The sequence below is a fragment of the Prinia subflava genome, chromosome 24 (assembly GCF_021018805.1).
Source record: "Prinia subflava isolate CZ2003 ecotype Zambia chromosome 24, Cam_Psub_1.2, whole genome shotgun sequence".
In the NCBI taxonomy this organism is placed as follows: Eukaryota; Metazoa; Chordata; class Aves; order Passeriformes; family Cisticolidae; genus Prinia; species Prinia subflava.
In genome coordinates, this window is record NC_086270.1 from 4706155 (window position 1) to 4727443 (window position 21289).

General features: G+C 49.6%; 1 protein-coding gene across 1 annotated transcript; it reads left to right on the top strand.

Annotated features, from left to right (window-relative positions):
- Positions 1–1829: 1829 nt before the first annotated feature.
- On the top strand, positions 1830–21118 carry CTPS1 (CTP synthase 1). The gene is made up of 19 exons (XM_063419060.1): positions 1830–1954; positions 2244–2420; positions 2769–2939; positions 3581–3681; positions 6008–6124; positions 6742–6825; positions 7069–7149; positions 8806–8957; positions 10410–10542; positions 11963–12051; positions 12877–12971; positions 14162–14224; positions 15375–15418; positions 16149–16245; positions 16498–16553; positions 16638–16734; positions 17001–17145; positions 17998–18088; positions 19448–21118. The coding sequence occupies exons 1-18, from the start codon at positions 1852–1854 to the stop codon at positions 18080–18082; spliced, it is 1890 nt and encodes a 629-aa protein (XP_063275130.1). The 5' UTR covers positions 1830–1851; the 3' UTR covers positions 18083–18088; positions 19448–21118.
- Positions 21119–21289: the final 171 nt, after the last annotated feature.

Here is a 21289-nt window from a genome sequence, read left to right on the forward strand (position 1 = left end):
TAAAAGGAAATCCAGCATCCTACCTCAGGTATTATTTCACCAGTCAGAGAAAAGAGTCACTGCCTGAAAATGGTACCTCAGCCTCAAAATATTGCTACAACAGGTCATCCCTTCAGGAGGGACCATGCTAAGAGACAGCTGTGAATATCCCAACTCGAATAACTGCATTTATAGATCATATATATTATATAATTTATTATTACTGTCATTAATATTATATAAATGTAACAGCACAATAAGCCTTTTCCTGTACAAATAGTTCCCCTAAACTACAAGGAAGTTTGAGTGAGTGTTTGAGGATTCCAGTCTATTCATTCCTTGCATAATCCCAGTAACACATTAACATTCCCCAGAGCTATGTCAGTCCTCCCAGCAATGTTTTCCAGTTAATTTGTTTTGTTGTGAATCAAATCCTGTTAAATAAACAGAGCAGATCCATTTCATCTCATTTCACATTTCTGAAAGGAAAATATTCAGTCTGTATTTCACTGAGAGCTGAGAACAAGGCACTGTGAGGGCAAAACTCACTGAGGGCAAAATTAAGGGTGAAACACACACACACCTTCACCCACTTCTGCAAAAAGCTGATGTAATTTTGCATAACTTGAGATATTTGTGATCTGACTTTTCTGGGTCACTGTTATTCCACACCATTTAATGTTCACAATAGCTCCCACTGAGTGCACTTCTCTCCTGAGCACCACGGGATGTCCAACCCCTGAGGCCTTTAATGAGGCACTGAGAAAAGGATTTGTGTGTCATGAAGTTAATGCTCACATCGAGGTTACACACATCTCCACAAGAACGGGCTTCCCTTCAGCTACAAGACACGTGTCTTGTGCCCCACTGATGAAATGGGAAAAGCTGGGATGTGCAAGCACGGTCCTGGGAGAGCTCAGCCTCCCTGTGCCCCATCGGGATGTGCCACCAGGCAGGGACAGTGACAGCACACACACAGCCCGTGCCTGCTGTCACCCATCTCACTGCCACCAGACCCATCGCCACCGTTCTGCAGAAAAGGTGCTGCAAATGGGGTTTTCTTCCGACTTAGGAGCTACCTGTAGGACAGCAGAAAACAAGAAGAGTCCTTCGTGGAGGAACAAGTCAGCATGGGCAGATAATTCTGAAAGGAGATGCAAGATGCCAAGAGGGCAGCAGGCACCGCACTCCTGTGCAGTCCTGTGCAGGGTCACCATGTGCCAGCAATGAGGGGACAGCCCCAGCCCACGGGGAGGCAGAGATCTGTCTGCCCACAGAACTATCAGCACCCAGGGGACCGTGGGGATATGTGCTGACAGGACACACAGACAGCGGAAATGGAGAACAGCAGTGACAGAATCCACCTCAGGCGCAGCTGAGGGAGCTGGGAAGGGGCTCAGCCTGGAGAAAAGGAGGCTCAGGGGGGACCTTGTGGCTCTGCACAGCTCCTGACAGGAGGGGACAGCCGGGGGGTTCGGGTTCTGCTCCCAGGGAACAGGGACAGGAGGAGAGGGAACGGCCTCAGGCTGGGCCAGGGGAGGCTCAGGTTGGATTTTGGGAAATTTCTTCACTGAAAGATTGTCCTGGCCTAGACTGCTCAGGGCAGTGGTGGAACCGCCATCCCTGGAAGTGTTCAAAGGAGGTGTGGATGTGGTACGTGTGGATGAGGAGGTGTTAGGTCATGGGTTGGACTGGATGATCTTCAAAGCCTTTTTCAACCCAGCCCATTCGCTCCCGCTCTCCGTGAGGCACTGAGGGGGCCGGGGCGGGGCAGAGGGCGGGGCCAGCCCGGCTCCGGCCACGCCCCCGCCCTCAGGCTCTCGGCCCGCCCCCGGCCCGGCCCGCGCAGGCGCAGAGGCGGCGCTGGGCCTCATGCGGTTCCCAGCCGAGCCGGCCGGGAGCGGCGCCGCGCGCGCTCCGCACCTCCCGCCCGTTCTCCCCCCGCGCGCGCTGTCCGCGCGCCCGGCGGCCCCAGGTGAGAGCGGCGGGCGGGACCATCCGGGCAGCGCCGGGGGGGGCGCCCGGCGGGCGGCGGAGCGGGAGCACGCGGACCCCGTGGGCCTGGCGGGGGCCACACGGGCGGCGCGCGCCGGAGGTTCCGCGCGGCGGTGGCGGGAATTTGTGGCGGGAGGGGCGGGCAGGGCGCCGGCCCTCAGCGACAGGCGGGGAACGCGCCGGGGGTCGCTGTCAGGAATGTCAGCGCCCGGGACGCGTCCCCCTCGCGGAGCCCGCGCTGAGGCGGTGCCGGTGTCTGCCCTGTGCAGGCGCGGGGCAGATGAAGTACATCCTGGTCACGGGCGGGGTCATCTCTGGCATCGGCAAGGGGATCATCGCCAGCAGCATCGGCACCATCCTCAAGTCCTGCGGGCTGCATGTCACCTCCATTAAGATCGACCCCTACATCAACATCGACGCCGGCACCTTCTCCCCGTACGAGCACGGTGAGTGCCCCGCTCGGTGCTCGGTGTCCTGCGGGGTGGCCCCGGGGCTGGCGTGGCTTCCCGTGAATGATCTCCTCCTACGAGCCTTTGTGCCTGGTCCTGCTGCAGGCTGAGCCTGCCGGCGCTGCGGGCTGCCTGCCGGGGTTGCTGTGTCCCGAGCACACAGCACAGATGTGCTGCTGCCTGAAGGGGTTCAGTCCCCTGAGCGCTGCCTCTCTCGGTTAGAGAAGGCTTGGAGTTCTGTTCGGCACTCCTAAACTTGCTGTGGCAATCGGGGAAGGAGTTTTCTTACACTGAATTCTTCCACGTGTCTGCCATGTGCACTTGTGCCTGTTTCTGTGCGTGCAGGGGAGGTGTTTGTGCTGGATGATGGAGGGGAGGTGGACCTGGACCTCGGGAACTACGAGCGCTTCCTCGACATCCGACTCACCAAAGACAACAACCTGACCACGGGGAAGATCTACCAGTATGTCATTAACAAGGAGAGGAAGGGAGATTATCTTGGCAAAACGGTCCAAGGTGATGCAAAACTTCTTTCCTGGTGCTTAGAAATGTGTTCTGTATTTCAGTCCTGGCTGGATGCTTTTGCCTTTCATCTTCACTCGAGGCTCTGCAGCATCCTGCTTGTGTTTGGACTGTGCTGGACTTGGTTCCAGCTGTCTGGTGTACCCAGTGATAAATGTGAACAGACTTCAGACCAATACACTTGGGGGTTGTTTGTTAGCTGTTTCAAATGGTTAATGCTTTTGTTAATTCATGTCATTACAAAACCCAAAGGATTTGTGAGTATCAGATCAGTCCCTTCCCTTTTTAACCACTCTCCACAGCTGGTTGACATTAGGACTTTTATAGACAGTTAAAAACAGAGTAACTTTCTCTGCTTAGAGCAAAGACCAGTTTGTGCTTGAATCTTTCAGCTTAAAGGAAATGTTGCTTACGTGTGTTTAAATTAAGGCAGGGTTCCATTTCCTGCCAAGGCACTTGAAAATCACAGCCAAGAATAATCACTTCAAAAATGCATAGCTCTGTAAAGACACAAATTCCTGTTCAAGCCCTGTGGGAAGCACTGGCTAGTGATTGTCAGTAATTTGCTCTGTAATGAGTTAAGAGGGAGAAACCTGTTTGGGGGACTTTAACCCTTGCCTGGGTTTCTTTTCCAGTTGTTCCCCACATCACAGATGCCATACAGGAATGGGTAATGAGGCAGGCACGGATTCCTGTGGATGAAGATGGCATTGAACCCCAAGTTTGTGTGATTGAGGTTTGTAACTTTTAAAAAAAGTAGGTAGTTTTGTTTCTTGTATGCAGTAAACTGATCTGTGTGCATATTTTGCATACTTCTTTACAGAAATGTTCAACTTTCATTGTTACTGAATGGGTTAAAATTCCTCTTTTTGATTTCACTTACTCTAATCTGAATTGCAGCCTGCAGCTGCCTCATGAGAGGCAGCCCCACAGGACCCCAGGGCACGGCTGGAGCTGTGTCAGGGGGAGATTTAGGCTGGAGATCAGGGAAAGGCTCTTCCTGCAGAGGGTGCTGGCACTGCCCAGGCTCCCCAGGGAATGGGCACGGCCCTGAGGCTGCCAGGGATGCCCAGGGTGGGATTGTTGGAGTGTCTGTGCAGAGCCTGGGGCTGCACTCAGTGGATCCCTTCCAGCTCAGGATATTCTATGAATTAACCTACAGAATGAATTTTTTAGCTCTTGTAACTTAATATGCCCATCTGAGTTAATTGTGCTGTGCCCTCTTCTTCCTTGGTGGAGGGGAGGTAAATCCTCCTCTGGAGACTGGTGTCCTTCCTCCTCAGAGTGACCAGTTCCAGCACAGACACGCCACAGGGGATGGCACGAGTTGGTGGTGGCAGTTTTCAGTGTGTTTATGGAACATTCTGCTGCCAGAAGCAGAGGGAGCAGGGCCAAGGCTCTGGCACTGCTGAGCTGGCTGCTGGGGTATGCTAAGGCAGGAGAGGGAGCTTGTCACAGAGCCCAGGTCATGGTGACTTGGACTCTGCCTGCAGCACGGGTGCCAATTTCTGTGCCAGGGTCACAAGCCCAGGTCTGAAGGACCAGGGAGGTGCTGTCTGACAGGGCCTGGAAGGCTTCAGGTGTGGTCTTGTATCTGTTCCTGCGTGTGTCCACTCTATGTAGTTCCTAAAACTTAACAAAAATTTTGCTTCTCAGTGCCACCTAATGTTCATAAGTCATAATTTTCACATCTAAGTCTTTCCTCTGAAGAAAAAATAGAGGTCAGGCTGATGCCTCTGGAGAGGTGCTGCCCATAGAGGAAGCTGATTTTCTTGTGGCTTTTTAATATGTGGGAAAATTATGAAGGTAGAATGGTACCTGGAATAGATTGCAGGCTGTGAAAGTAGTGCCATACAGCTGGTAAATCCTGGTGCTTTGAGTGGAATAGAATCACAGAATATCCTGAACTGAAAGAAACCACAAGGATCATTGAGTCCAACCCCAGGCCCTGCCCAGAAACCCACCCTGAGCATCCTTGCAGCGCTGTCCAAAGGCTCCTGGAGCTGTGGCAGCCTCGGGGCCGTGCCCATTCCCTGGGGAGCCTGGGCAGTGCCAGCACCTCTGGGGGAAGAACCTTTCCCTGCTCTGCAGCCTGAGCCTGCCCTGGCACGGCTCCAGCCATGCCCTGGGTGCTGCCCCTGGTCACAGCAGAGGTCAGAGCTGCCCCTCCAGAGGAAGCTGTGTTGGTGGTGATGCCCTCTCAGGGTTGCTTTTCCCTGAGATTCTCCTCGGGGTTGCTGTTTCCAGAGGTAATGAGGTTTTCCGTCTTCTCTTTGCCTTAAGTGTTTCACACCGAAGGTAGAGACGACAAGCTGAGTCTGCCAGTCCATGTTTCCAAGGTTGTTTATTCTTCATTATCTCTCAGTTCTTTCTCAGCTCTGCCAGGCCTCCCCTGGCAGGGTACCTTATCTCAGTTCTGTCTCAGCTCTGCAGGGCGTCCCCAGCAGAGCAGGACACGGGGGGGACTGGGCGGGTCAGAGGGTCCCAGACCCTTTGTACCATTTCCCTGATCCAACCACCATCCACAATGAACTTTTCATTTACAAAATCTTACCAATACTCACTACCTATGTTAACATGTCATTTCTACTCTAAACCAATCCTTGAGCTCCAACTCAGCAGAAAATGGAGGACGAGAGCAAGAACAAGGAGCACAGGGGCCACTCCCCAATTCCTCCATCTTGCCTCTTCAACCTCAAATACTGAGAATCCTAGATTCTACATTTACATTCTATGATAAACTAAATACTACTTATTTTGAATTTTCTCAGCTTGTGATTCTTCATACACTGTGGGCATTCACTGCCATGGCAGGGATCAGAGGCAGTGCCCTCCCGGGCTCTGTGTGAGGCTGGCTGACCCCCTTGTACAGATCCCAGACCCCTCGGTCCAGTCTCCAAACCCTCCAGGGTGGCCAGAGGGATGTTCTAGACTCCAACAATGCCCCTTTAGGGATGTGCTGGGGAGGTGTTTGTGTGTGCTGTGTGTATTTTCATGTCTTTAGTGTACACCTTGGTGCTGTTTTGGCAGCAGGTTCAGTCCCCACTGTCTGTGTGTTCCAGCTCGGGGGCACCGTGGGTGACATCGAGAGCATGCCGTTCATCGAGGCCTTCCGCCAGTTCCAGTTCAAAGCCAAAAGAGAGAATTTCTGTAACATCCATGTCAGTCTGGTTCCCCAGGTAAGGATGCAGGTGGTCAGAGGCTTCACCAGTCCAAAATTTCCTAAACAGTTGTTTCTGAAATGCTGTATCTCCGAGTGCTGTTACTTTTGTATTTCTGTGTATATATATATAAACTGCAGGCAGAAATGCGGAGATTATATTCTTACGTATTTAAAAAATCTTACAGGAAATTTTCAAAGGGTGTAAATGTGTAATAAAGGCTTGGGAGTTGCAGAAATGTAGCATGGGCATTCCTTGTGCCAGACTGAACTGGGTTTGACAGAGCAAATTGATAATTATGGAGTGCAGATCAATCTTTGTTCTCCTCTCCCTTTTTCCCCTTCTGTCCAGGCGAGATGATTTACAGAAAAAAATTAGAAATACAAAACATTAGGTATTTGGAGGGAGCAGTGGATAAACCTTAGGCTCTCTGTCCCTCCTTCCTACACTCCAATGAGCAGCTTGGAATTTGCTGTTGCTTTCAGTCAGGGGATTAAAATAGACTATATGAGTTTCATGTGAATCGTCCAAGAACTGAGTCAAAGATTTTACGAGGTGGCTGAGAGTCCTGATTAACCTGCAGAATCATTGCTGCTTATCACAATCTGACACTCCAACTGCTCTTCTCTGACCAGCCAAGCTCCACAGGGGAGCAGAAGACCAAACCCACCCAGAACAGCGTCCGTGAGCTCCGAGGGCTGGGGCTCTCACCAGATCTGGTAAGGTTTGTGTTGATTTGATTGGGAAAATCTGGCATGCTGCAACAGCAGCCCTGTCTAAGTCATGCTTAAGTTGAGAGCTTTTGTGTAGTGGTGATAAATAAGGAAAAGAAACGGAGTTGTGGGGTTTTTTTTCCTCAAATCACAGAGACTGCACAAAGACAGCTCTTTTTAGAGGTTTGTTTTATGAATGCCTGAGTGTTCCTGTTTTGCCTCACAGCCCTGATGGTGCTGCTCTGTTAGATTGTTTGCAGGTGCTCCACTCCACTGGATACCTCAGTAAAAGAGAAGATTTCCATGTTCTGTCATGTTGAACCAGAACAGGTGAGGATTGCTGTCTGTGCTTCCCTGCAGTAAATACTGGAGCTGTTTGTCAGATGCTGAGGGGAGTTTTGTCTGAGTGCAGCAGTTCTAGCTCTGTGTTTTGGTAGCTGCATAATTTATTTGCTGCTTTGTCTCACCTCCCTTCTTGACACGTGGACCTGTTGCTAAACCAATTATTTTTGTGCCAGCACCCAGGTTTTCTTTTAAGGTGATAGGTGTAATGTTAGAGAATTCTATGGAATCCAGGGTGATTTCTGAATCACTGTTTTGACCTTAATTATACTTCCACATTCCTTCTGTGGACATAAAACAATGAGATTTTCCAGTATTTAGAGGTGAAAGGATTGCCCAAAAATAGTTTTAAATTATATATGACTGTACTTCATACACTGCTCTTTTCACAATATTATTCTTCTGCCCGAGAATTCTTGAGGAGAAATTTCACAGAGATTGAAATGGTGTTTGGGAGAAGCATTGCTTCACTTCAAGGTTGTGATATGCACAAATTCCATGTTTGCACAATTCTTTCTATTCTGAGACTTGTAGCACATTCTAAGGTGCTTGGAAAATAGTCAAAAGTATGTAGGCTGAGTATTAGCACTTCCCAATCCAGCTGGAGCATCAAAATGTTGTCTTTTTGTGAAAGACTGAGTATAACTTCACAATCCCATGTTCTGCCAAGTAATTTTTATTCATCTGCTCTACAGCAAGACCCAACTTGAGTCCTGCAATTTCAAGCACTGCACTGCTGTGCTTATATGCAATAATGGCAATAATGTTGATGTGTCATCAGTAAAATATCTACCTCCTGTTTGCCAAAATTTCAAAATAAGTTGAATTATTTTGAATTTCCAGGCAGTTTAGTGCAGTTCCAAGTAGTTGCTGCTCTGACTGCTGTTGCACTTGGATTGAGAAGTAAAGAGCACTGAGGGTAAAAGAGGAAAGTGTGCAGCCAAGGAGGTTTGACTGGTGCAATGCTGAACTCTGCTTTCATTTGAGTCAGTAGAAATGAGGATTTAAAAATGTTTTGCCAGTGTATTTTGGATCCTTAAAGTACAGGTTCATTATTAATGGACAGGTGACAGTTGTCCTGAGCCATCTTTTCCCGTTTCAGTGAACTAGAACTGTTAATGTGGATTTCCCTCACTGAACTAAGAATTCTCTGCTGATAATTGTGTAATCCTTGATTTGATGAGGGGCGCCCTGTAAAGTGTGTTGCTGGATTGGGGTCACAGATTTATTTCCTTGGGTTTTAACCAGCCTGGCAGCCCTGGTTGGGAGGGACAGTGGTGGGAAGGGGGCAGCTGTGCCTGTGGCAGTTTGGCTGTAGCTTCACTGGGGGTTCTGTATCACAGGAGTCTCCCTGGAGTGTCCTGTGAGCTTTGCTGTGTGCTGCTCACAGTGCTGGGCTGCTGGCTCTGCTGGGTTACTGTGCCATAGCCCTTCCCAAGGAGCAGTGATGCCTTGGAAGTGCTGAGGAGTGGCTTTGTCAAGCATTAGGAAACCAGTATTAAACTACTGATTTATTATTCAGCACGTTGTTGGAAGTTTCGGTGGTCATAGGGTTAAAGACAGGAACACTCTGAATATCTGAGTAAAAAGGAGTGTATGGCAGTGGGTGCCCGTGTTTTAATGACACCTTTATTTTGTGAACAGGTCATTTGTGTTCATGATGTCTCCTCCATCTACCGGGTTCCTCTGCTCTTGGAGGAGCAGGGAGTTGTGGACTACTTCAGGCACAGGCTGGACCTTCCCATCGAGAGGCAGCCCAGGAGGATGCTCATGAAGTGGAAGGAGATGGCAGACAGGTGAGCTGGGCACACTGCAGGGTTGGTTTCTGTTCTTGCTGGTTGCTCATGTGAGATGAGTGTTATTTCCTGTTCCTCAGGTGTTCTTACAGGCTTACATTGTTTTTTTTTTTTTTCCTTTTGCTCATTGCCCCATCCAAACTTTGAATGTTTCCAAGGTGGGGAATCCAGAGCTGCTGTAGACAACCTGTGCCAATGCCCCACCATTCTCTTTGTACAGAATTTCATCTTTATATCTAGCCTAAATTTCCCCTCTTTCAGATTAAGACCATCTTGTCCTGGCACAACAGACCCTACTAAAAAGTCTGTCCCCATGTTTCTCAGAAATCCTCTTACTGGAAGGTTGCCATAAAGTTTCCCTGGAGCTTTTTTCTTCTTGAGGCTGAACCACCCCAATTCCCTCAGCCTTTTTCTATAAAATCCTGAGAGATAAACTTAGTGAGATCCTTATCTTGTGTTGGAAGTGTCCTGTCTGAGTCAAACCCAGCTTGAAGTAATTAAAAGCTGGACAGCTCTGCCCTCCCTTTTTTTGTAAAAAAACCTCCCAGTAACATTACAAAGTGTTGAAATCCTTTTGTAGCTGTACGGAGATGTCAGGAGTGTCAGTAAAGAATATTTTTGAGTGCGCTTTCAGGCAAGTGAGACAAGTGTTTGATACCTCTTCTGAGACTCCTTGGAGACTGGGGTTTTTCTCGTGAGGAATAGACTCAATGTTCATGGGGAAATAGTGAACAGAATCTTTTCAGAAAGGGCCTGAATGTCAACTGAAGCCTTAAATATATTTGCTTCTATAAGAAATTAATTTTCATGATCTAGATGCTTTCCTGTATTTCTGTGTCTGACATAAGCCAGCCCTGTCAATAACATTTCCTTCTGATGGGGAAAGCCCTTGGTCAGCAGCTGGGCTGAAGGTATTTAGCAATTCTGAGAGAAACCCTAAACAAGCTTGGCTGTAGCCAGGAATGCTGTGTGAATGCCATGCTGCCAGGTGCTGGGGACTGGAAGTGTGGGCAGGGCAGCCTCAGGACTCCAGAAATGCTTTCTGTGCCTGTAGCTGCTGCTGTGAATTCATCAGCAGCGTGGGAAGATGCTGTGCAGTACAAACATATGCCAAGCTGTGCTTTGATCCTCTCCTAGGAGTTCACTGCAGCCCTTGAATGTGCTACAGCTTCCTGAAAAGGCAGTTTGGATCTGCTCAGAATTTCTTTTCATCATCAGGGGAGATGGGTTCATTTCTGTGTGGCTTTCTGCAGCTGTTGCCCTCAGCCATTGTTTTGGTTTTGATCTCGCTTTGATGTTGCTAAATCATAATTATTCTAAAAGGTCACTCTTCCAAAGAAGCCAGCTCTGTTGGACAGACAGGAGAGCACACAAGTTTGTTCCTTGAAAAGCTGAACAGAATGGAAGTGATCCCTCTCCTGTTCCTGCTGGAATAACCTGTGTGTCCTGTAGGTACGACCGTCTGCTTGAGACATGCTCCATTGCACTGGTGGGCAAATACACCAAGTTTTCTGACTCCTATGCATCTGTCATCAAAGCCCTGGAGCACTCTGCCCTGGCCATCAACCACAAACTGGACATTAAGGTAGGGATGGCTCTGTGTGTGTGGGGAAAAAAACTCCTCCCATCCTACTTCCACCTGCACTGCTGCCCATCCTAATTCAGATTTTTACAAACCTGCAGACAGAAAGGGAGAAGTGATTCAGCCAGTGAACATCCAAATTGTGCTTGCATCAAACCAGCTGTTTGGATGATAACAGCATTAAAACAGCTGTTACAGACCTAAAGCAGCTGCAGAGCAAACCAGCCTCTCCTCCTGTGAGCTGTACAAAGTGTCTGGAAACTCCTCAGTGCTCAGCGTTGTGTGCTGAGCTGTGACAGTGGCAGAGGGAGGGGAGGAGGGAACTCTCTGCTTTATTTTCTCTGACACTCGTTGCAAGTGATTATTTTTAGGGGTTGTTGCTGTTTACCTTGTGGCACTCAGGTTTTATGATGCTCCTGCTCAGGCTTTGTTAAGGTTTTCATGCTGGTTTGGCTGCAGTGATGCTTTTTGGAGTCTTGGTCATAGCTGGATGCTCTGAAGAGGTGAAATATGTACCTGTTGCCAGAAATTTGATTTTCATTTCAATAGACTTCAAAATGTCCAGCAGTTTCATGATGTCAGTGAGTGATGGAAATAACAGGTGCTTTTAACAATATTGATCTAGGTCAGGGTTTCCTTTCAACTTCGAAAATCAGCAGAGGTGAAAATAAGCAAAACATGACTGGTAAAGTGCAAACCCTGCTCCTGCATCTGTGGGCATTCCCTGGCACGGCTGTGTCTGAGTGGCTCAGGGGTGAAGTGAGCTCGGGGAGCCTTGTAGAACTGAGTAGCTGTACTAAAAGAACTGATTGGTGGTTTTGCAACTTCCAATAAACAAAAAAAGAAGGACACAATGGTTCTTTTAAAGGGTTAGCAGCCTGCCAGAACATCCAGAAGTTCAGAGGTACTGGAATACTGGAGATGAGAAAATGGAAGAATTGCAGGGTTTGTTTCCATTGTCAATACACCCTTTAATTACAGCAGCCTGTGTTTCACCATATCCTATTTCTTCTTCACTGCCTCTTGAAGGTGTTTATTTGATGAGAAGGGGATAACTTTTTTCCTCTGTGTGGTGGTTTCTGTCTGCAGAGCCCCAGGTCCCCACCTTGTGCTGCATGAACACCTCACTTTTAACATTACAGGCTCGGGGACTTGGTGTAAGTCACAGCAGAGCTGCAGAGAGGGGAGGACAGAGAAATCACGGGTTCTGTTTGTGCACCACAAGCAGGGTGCTGAGGAAAGTAGTTTGGTTGGCTAACAGATGGGAAATCAGCCCAGAAAAAACTCAGTATCCATTAGGAAACAACCCAGAGCTGTCCAGGAGGAATGATGCTATCTTAATTTAATGAGAATTCAGGAGGTCCTATACACTCTCATGGCAATATCTCATCATCCTTTATTTTTTTTTTTGATTTCTTCCCAGTACATTGACTCTGCTGACCTGGAGCCAGACACTCTGCAGGAGGAGCCTGTGAGGTACCACGAGGCGTGGCAGAAGCTCTGTGGTGCTGAGTAAGTTCTGCTGTGCCCTTTCCTTGGAGATTTTTCCTTGATGAACTGAATGCTGACAGCTTTGGAATCAAGGGCCTGCTGCAGACAGTTTTCAGGGGTGTTTAGGATAAGATGTCAAATGGAGAATTGGGAAATCAGTGAGGGAGGTGGTGAAAGGCAGCAGTGGGGGAAATGATGGTGCTGCTGAGGAATGCACACCTGCCTGATCAGGTGAGAACAGAGGCAATCAGGAGGAAGGACAGGTACTGGTGAAGGCTGTTAAAGCCAGAGTGAGAATGGAAGGTGTAAATGGGGTGACAAATTCTTCAGAAATAAAGTGTGAGAGGGGGGAAAAGCGTTAGTATGCAGAGGAGTGCCAAGAGTTAGCACAAAAACAAGAACAAGGGGGGCCTGTTACCCCTCAGGGTGGCAGGATTTGAGTGAGATCAGAAGAAAGAACCTCCTGCAGAGTTTGGTGTTAGGACAGCCTGACACTGTGGCCAGAGGCTTTCGTCAGCATGGGTACGGCTGGGTGATGTGTTTGCAAACATGTTTGGTGCAGGGAGTCCCCCAGCATGAACCATTTCAGTGTGGTAACCTGCAAAATATTTGGGATCTCTCTTTGGGAAGGTAAAATTGGCATTTATAAAATATTTCCCTGTAAATTCTGCTTTATGTGTCAGCTCATGTGAAGTCATGTGGAAACTGTGCAGCCAGGCCTTGCTACGTGGCTACTTCAGAGCCTTTTTCAGGGGAGAGGTTCTTGCAAGCCCAAGATTTTATGGGAGGGAGGTGGAGTGTGTGTTTTGGGGCAGCCATGCTGAATGGAATCTTTTCTTCCTCCAGTGGAGTTCTTGTTCCTGGTGGATTTGGTGTTCGAGGGACAGAAGGCAAAATTCAAGCCATTTCCTGGGCAAGAAAACAGAAAAAACCCTTCTTAGGTGAGAAACACGTTTCATCCATAAGAAGAAATGAAAGCAAAGGAAAGGAGGTAGAACAACAGCCTGACTGGTCTGCAGCAGGAGCTCCCCTGGTTTTCCTGGTGTGTGGATGAGCAGTTTTGCTGTCTGAGGAAGGCAGTGATCTGTGCTCAGCTGAGCTGGGAATGCGGCAGCCTCTGCCCTGGTGAGCTCTGAAGTGCTCAGAGTTGGCTGGGATGTGCTGACAGAGTCTGTAATGAGGGGAGAGCAGCCTGGGGGTGTTTCAGATCAGGCTGTGGTTGTTGGAGTCCAGGACATCCCTCTGGCCGCCCTGGAGGGTTTGGAGACCGGGCAGGAGGGTTTGGGGTCTGTACAAGGGGGTCAGAGCCTCACACAGAGCCCAGGAGGACACTGCCTCTGATCCCTGCCATGGCAGTGAATGCCCACATTGTATGAAGAATCAAAGCCAAAAGAATTCAAAATAAGTAGTTGTTAGTTAATCACAGAGTGTAAATGTAGAATTTAGGATTTTTAGTATATGGGTTTGAAGAGGCAAGATGGAGGAATTGGGGAGTGGTCCTGTCCTCCTTGTTCTTGTTCTTTTCCCCCATTTTCTTATGAGTTGGATCACAAGGATTGGTTTAGAGTAGAAATGACATGTGAACATAGGTAGTAAGTATTGGTAAGATTTTATAAATAAAAAGTTCCTTGTGGACAGTGGTTGGGTCAGGGAATGGTACAAAGGGTCCGGGACCCTCTGACCCGCCCAGTCCCCCCCGTGTCCTGCTCTGCTGGGGACGCCCTGCAGAGCTGGGACAGAACTGAGATAATGAAGAATAAACAACCCTGGAAACACGGACTGGCAGACTCAGTTTGTCTTCTCTGGCTCCAGTGTGAGACCTTTTGGGCAAGAAAAGATGAAAAACCTTATTACCTTGGGGAACAGCAACCCTGAGAGTGGTGATCTTGGCACCAAGAAATGTGTGGCTGCATTTCAGTGAGGAGTCTGTGGGTGAGAGACTGAACTGGGGTGTGAGCAGAGGGGATGGGAAAGCTTGCCAGGACTACAGACCCCTCAATCCCAGTCAAAGATCTGCCTCATCCAGGTTTTCTTCTGACTCAGGAGGCTCTGTGAAGGTGTGTGTGCTTTGCAGTGTGGGCTCAGGGGTCCTTGTCCTGCCCTGATCCATGTCCTGCCTTCCCTCCCACAGGAGTCTGTCTGGGAATGCAGCTGGCAGTGGTGGAGTTTGCTCGCAGTGTCCTTGGTTGGCAAGGTAATGGCACAAAACCCTTCCTGCCTTTGGTCATTTCTTGGGTTGCTTGAGTAATATCTGTGATTTTTTTTAGATACCTGTGATTTTAAATTTTTCATAAGTAGGTTTAATTTTTTTACCTAGGCCTGTAAAAATCCTTCTCTCTTTTGCTAATTCAAAGTAAAAGGAGCAATTTCCTTACCCTGTTTAAATAAAAATCAATGGAATAAATCATGCTTACAATGACAGGAAGCTTCCTGTTGCTTAACACGAGGTTCAGCTCCTGAATGAAGCACCTTGGTGGCCTAGGTGTGCTGAGCATTCCGAATTCCCACTGCAGCCAGTGGGAATGAAGACAAAAAGCAGTTCAGGCAGCAGCTGCAGCTCCTTCAGAGGGTGGAGTTCCCTTCTGAGCCCCACTGCTCGAGTTGAGCAGGTCCCTGGTAACAGAACTCCCATCAGAGAGTGCCAAAGGGAGTTCTCAGCCTGACCCTTGATTCTCTGCAGTAGTGAGGGTAGGGAAAAAGGAGTTTCTCGCACCACTCTGCTCCTGCCAGCCTTCATTTCTGTATGTGAGGCTGTTGAATGTTGCCTGGAATGCAAAATCAACAACACGGAGGCAGAGGTCTTCAGTGAAAAGCTGCTCCCCACCAAAAAAGGGCCCAGCCTGTTTATTTCTTTTCCTTTTATAATTTTGTGGGTCTGGTAGCAGATTGGCTCCTGGGGTTACTACCCCTTCACCCCACTGGCCAGACCAGCTGTCAACCAACATTATTTTCAGGCTGGAAATATGTAAGCAAAGGACAGTGAACAAAAACAAGAAAGGTTGTTTATGTTCCAAAGTGTGAGAAAGTGACAAACTGACCGTTAATATTCTACAGTAACTAAAGAACTGACTCCATCTTATAAGCAAGTAGAAGGCTTTAAAAAATCTCAGAAAAACTAGAGCAACAGTTGAACATGTTTTTCCTGAATGAGGGTGAGTTATCCTAAGAGTGCAGCCTTTGGAATTGAAACCAACAGTGCTGCAGCCCTGTTGCTGCTGCCTGGGCTGTTCTGTGCCTGAGGGGGGCTCAGGAGGACGAGGAGCAGCTGCCCTGGGGCAGGTCCTGTAGGTGATGTGGTCGTGTGTGAGCCCCTGGGTGTTTAATTGCTGAACCTTGCATTGCAGATGCCAACTCAACAGAGTTTGACCCCAAAACTTCTCATCCAGTGGTGAGTTTATGGTGATTTACTTGTGATATCCTTACTAGACTTGCCTGCACATCCCTGGGTGTGACTGCCAGAGCAGCTGTGGCTGCCCCTGGATCTCTGGCAGTGCCCAAGGCCGGGCTGGACACTGGGGCTGGAGCAGCCTGGGACAGTGGATCTGTCCCTGCCATGGCAGGGGTGGCACTGGATGAGCTTTAAGGTTTCTTTCAACTCAGACTGTTGTGTGAGAGCCACAGACAGACCTGAATTCCTGGGAACAATATGTGGAAGGCTCTGTGTTTCTGGTTCAGGATTCACCATAACGATTGGCTCCTGCTGTAATTTAAAATGCTACTCAGAGTGAGGAAGTTACCAAAACAGCCTACCATGTTATTTATCCAAGAGTAAGCAATTCTGATCTGGGGGTTGGTTTCCATAAATTTGTTTGTTTAATATGCAGTTCAGTAAACAGCACAGTACTGGTGTGTGCAATTTTGGTAAACTCTGAGTTCATTTCCTATGGGAAAGTTTCCTGACTATCCACAAGCCTCCCATATGTGCTGTGCAGCCTGTACTGAACAACTCAGCCAGCTAACCTGGTTCTGCTGGTCTGCCTTGTCAAGAAATGCTCCTTGGGCTGCTTTCCTTGGTTTTTTGCATTAATATTGGTGGGATTTTTTCCTTTAATGTGCCAGGGTCTGCCTGTTACTGTTATTCCTCCCTGATCTCAGCTCCCTCTGAATTCTTTGCACAGGTCATAGACATGCCAGAACATAATCCTGGGCAAATGGGTGGGACAATGAGGCTTGGCAAAAGAAGGACACTCTTCCAAACCAAGAATTCAATCATGAGTAAGGCCCTTCTTCCCTCTTCTGGAAATGTTTCCTGGGGATGGCTTGCACGTGTGGTGGGATGGGGAAGTGAGACCTGGGGCTGTTGAAGCATCCTGGAATGGCCGAGGTGTTCACAGGCTGTTCTGGTGGGGAATGGGGGTCAGGGACTTTGATCCCCTCCAGAAGTGCCAGATTCTGAAGGAATGTGATCAGATGAATGTGTTCAAAGCTGTGATCAGGGCTCTAAGGAACATCTTAATTCTGCTGCAGGGAAGCTGTATGGAGATCACGATTTCTTGGAAGAGAGGCACAGACACAGATTTGAGGTAAAAATGCTCATGTAGGCATTGAGCTTTCCTGTGTAGTCCAGACACAAGAGATCATGGCCTGTCCTCCTTCTGGTTTTCCAGGTCAATCCACAACTGAAAAAGTGTTTTGAAGAGCAAGGTCTGAAGTTTGTGGGGCAGGATGAGGAGGGGGAGCGCATGGAAGTAGTTGAGCTGGAGGGTGAGTCCTTAAGCAGGTGGTTTGTGGGTGTGGGATGGACAAGGGAAAGTGTTTGGAGGGTAATGGAGCAGGTTTCCACGTGGGGCCCATTCAGATTGTCTCAGAGTGATTCCATCCATGAAATGATGGTAAAAATAAAATCCATTTATGGACAGAAGTCATGGAAACAATCCTTCCCCACCACCAGGGCTTCAGCATAGTCATGATTTCAGCTGCAGCTCAGCCACAAGCTTGGAGACTTGACATGTTCTGTTTGTTCCTCTCAGAGCATCCTTTCTTCGTTGGTGTTCAGTATCACCCTGAGTTCCTCTCCAGGCCCATCAAGCCATCACCCCCCTACTTCGGGCTCCTCCTGGCATCTGCAGGGAGACTCACCCACTACCTGCAGAAGGGCTGCAGGCTCTCCCCCAGGTGGGTTTGACAGACCCCAGGCAGAGCTGTCTCAGGGCAGTGCTGCTTCCTGCAGGGTAACCCAGAGCATCCCCCTGCACAGAGTTCTGGGGATAACCTGGAATTGCACCACCCCTTCTTTGCACTCTCCTTTTTTGACAGCTCATGTCTGGTGTGTTGAGGTCTTTGGGCAAACTCAGCTTGGGCCTGCTCTTTTCCATGACTGGAGACCCCGTGGGCTTTTCCCTGCATTCCTCAGACAAGTCCCACCTTATGGCTGGTCCACAAGAAACTTGTTCCTGTTGCTGGTTTAAAGAACAGGCACTGGTGGTTGCAGCCTCATATTTTTTTCTGCTGCCTTCAGCTTTCTCAGTTTGCAAAGCAAATGATGTTTTGGGTGGATTAATGGTGCAGTTGGTGCTGCTGTTCCCCAGTGTCTGCAATTCTGTTTGGCACTTGGGACTTGGGTTAATTGGCAACAAATAAGAACCATTTGGTACTGACCTGTTCTCCTCACAGGGAACATTGAGGGGTTGCTGTTAGGCACTAAACAAAAACCAGGCCAAATGCAGAGGAGAATCAGCAGTGCCTGTATCAAACCCAGGCAAAAGCAATGCCCAAAGGAAGGTGTTGGCTCTGTGGGCTGAGCTGCAGTGCTCAGGATTCCTGTGTTGGTGTTGACATCACAGTGGTCAGGTGTGGTCTAGAAGAGTTTCATGTGTGAGGGACTCATTTCAGTGCCTCCAAGGGTTGAGGGATATTTTCATTCTCTGCTTTTGCACTTTTGAATTTGAGGAGCCAAACTAATCCCAAATTAATTATCAGTCCTTAAAGCACTTGTGCTCCCTAACCCCAAATCTTTTACTCCTGCAGGGACACCTACAGTGACCGGAGTGGCAGCAGCTCTCCTGACCTGGAGATAACAGAGCTGAAGTTCCCTTCAGCAAATCATGACTGATTCCTGGTAATGTTTCATGATCTCAGCCTCTTCCTTTTGTAAGGAAATTCTTGCCCAGTCTTTGCATCCACAACCATTCATCTGTGGCCTTCCACGTTATTTGGTAGAAAGCTGGCACACCCTGAGGTGTGCTGGTGCTCACACACGTGTCCCAGCCCTGCTGAGGGCTGGGTGGTGCCTCTGTCTGTGGAGCAGCTGGGGATGAGCGTCCCCTTAGCAAAGTGACACACAATAAAACACAAATACACACAGAGGAATTGGGAGTTAGATTGAGATAAAAACACCAGTGGAGCACACACTCCTATAAATGGGGACAGAGCTGCCCAAGGGGTGCCTGAGTTTAGGAAATTCAATGTTTTGCAGTCCCTCACCATTGTAAAAGAACATCTTGGAAGTATCCATTGTGTCCATCTCCTGGGACAGCAGTTCCTGTCAGACCTAGGGCTCAAGCTCTAGTCTGTGAGGGCTGCAGGTGTTACAGGGATGTGGAAACTGGGTGTACACAGTCCTGGCAAGGAGACACTAAAACCTGCCACTCAGACTGCTCCAGCAAAACAGGCAGAGTTTAAATTTGCATTCTCCCTCTGTGCAGGAGGTGATCAGGGATGTGACACCTGGCCCTGCTCTGGCTGGTTTGTGTGAGGGTTCTGCAGGAGTGGAGCAGCATCTGCACACACCTCTGGGGTGACAGCAGGGCTCCACTGCTGAGTGCCAGGGCCTGAAGAGGTCCAGCCCTTCCCTTCCCTTTGTGTGACCCTGCCAGAGTGACCTGCAGAGGGAAAGCAGGGACAGCCCCAGTCTGTGACAGGACAGCTCCCTGTCCCTGGGCCACGACTGGGACAGATGTGATTGCTGGGTGTTGGGGCTGTTCCTCACCTGGATCAACACCAAGTTAAAGAATTCTCCCTGTAAATTTTAATCCTAAAGACACTCTGAACCTTGGTCTCACTGACAGTATCCCATGTGTGGCAGGTGTGATGTCTTGGAGGCTGTCCCCACGTGAGGAGGCTGTGGGGAGGGGGCAGTGACCCTGGGATTTATCTCAGCCCAGCTCCCTTAGGGCTGCAGCACGATGAAAATGCTGCTTTGGTGCTGGCCACGGGCAGGGCAGGGGTGCAGGCCTGGCTGAGCAGTGCTCCCTGTGCTCTCTGAGCGTGGCTGTGTGGAAGGAGCCTGTGCCCAGGGGAGCAGTTCACTGCCCTCGGGGGTGCCACAGAGCCCTGCAAAGCTGACAGACACCCCTGAGCTGGGCACAGGGCTCCTGCCAGGGCCCACGTGTCAGACTCTGCCTCCAGAGCTGGGCAGTTCCAGCCTGTGGCTCTGCCCTTTCAGTAATTCCTGCTCCTTTTCTCTCTCCCTCTCCAGGTGTGTCCTTGCTGCCCAGAGGAGTCTCCATTAGGTTTTCCAGGTGTTCTTACAGCAGTAGCTTCAACACCCTCAGCTTTGGGCTTTCCTAACTTATGGGTTGATAATTTTCATTCTGGCATCCTGTCCCTTATTTCCTCAGCACTTCTGTCCTTCCTTTATTTTCTATATAGATCTTGGTTCTTTGTGGAGGAGAGTTCACAGAGGCCCCTGCAGACTTCCTTCAGTTCCTTCAGCTGCACCAGCCTGGAGGTCAAAGCAGACTGGGCTGTGGGATTTGCTGTGCTGAGGGAAATCCCAGTGCAGGGAGTGCTTGGCATCGGGGTGCCCTGGACACTGACAGTGGAGTTGCTTTCTCCAGTCTTTCTGCTCCCTCCTCAGTCTTTACTTACTGATGAAATTATGGATGGCACAAGATTTTGGGGGCTGGCTTAGTGTTTGAGCTGGGCTGTGCTGCAGAGAGGACTCTGGGCAGCTTCATGAAACCTTTTTGGGTTTTTTTTTTGTTTTTTTCAGGGAAAGGGGGAAGGGGATGATTTTTGCTTTGTTTTTACTTTTTTTTCAGTAGCATTTGCAAACCTTTGTCACTGGTGCTCTTGGTGCATTCACTGTCACTATGAATTTGTAACCAGGAAGATCCTCCTGGAGAATAGCGTTACTCTGGAACACGCTCAGCTCTGGCTGACGTGGCCCTGCAGGGATGTGATGGGATCAGGCTGGGGGGACAGGAGAGCAAAGCTGCCAGGGCAGCCCTGACCCCAGCAAAGCTGCCAGGGCAGCCCTGACCCCAGCAAAGCTGCCAGGGCAGCCCTGACCCCAGCAAAGCTGCCAGGGCAGCCCTGACCCCAGGGCTCCCTGTGAGCCCCCCCTGGAGCCGCTCCCAGGGCTGGGAAGCTCCGACCCCTTGCATCAAGGGGGAGGTGAGAACAGAGTGAACCACTGAACCACTTCCACTGCTGCCTTGAGCTGTGTCCTGGCCTGGGGCACAGCAGCTCCTGGTGCTTTCCCGTGGGTTTGAAGCGGAGCCTTGTGTTGCCTTTCAGTCCACGATGGAGTCGCGTGTCCTGCGCTCCTGCAGTTCCCAAGGGCTGTTCTGAGGGAGGGGCTCACCCTGCCCTGTTCCCTGCCGTGGGTGGGGGGTGTTGCTGTCCAGCTCTGCCGTGCTGAGGGGGCTGAACTGCCTTGGTTCCCTGCCTGCTGCTCCCTGTGTGGCCTTTGGTGACTGGGAGGAAAGGAAGGAAGGAAGGAAAGTGTCTCCGTTGTCTGATGTTGCACACTCAAGACTTCAGCAGCTCCGTGGTTTTGGGAGAGCTGCACGGGTCAGACCTGGCTGAGCCACGAAACCAAACCCTGTCCTGTCCCTCCTCAGTGATCTCCTCCCCAGCCCCCCTTGCTTTAGCCCTCAGTTTAAAATATTCCCTGTAAAGCTGCTGTGAGCCCGGAGAGCTTCGAGCAGCCCTCGTGTGCCAATTCCAGCTGTTGTGCAGGAATTACTGAGTTGCAGGGCTCTGCTACTGCCCAGTCCTGCCCTGGCCTGGCTGCTCCTGGGGCAGGGTGAGATCCTTCCTCAGCTGCAGCACAACTGTGGGGTTTTTTTTCTCCTGAAATGTTTGTTTTGGCCAAAACTGTGCAACTGACTTGGTCATTAAATGCTCATTTGTAACAAACTGACGAAGGAGCCCTGAGCTTGCTCTGTTCCTGCCCACTCGGAGGGAGGGAAGGAAAGGACTGAAGCATTAAACTGCCCAATCTTGAATCAATCCCCTCTAAGCTGGCAAAAACCTGAGCTGTATTCACAGTGGGTTTAGACATGGAGCTCCCAAGTCTGCAGTTACGGAGCTT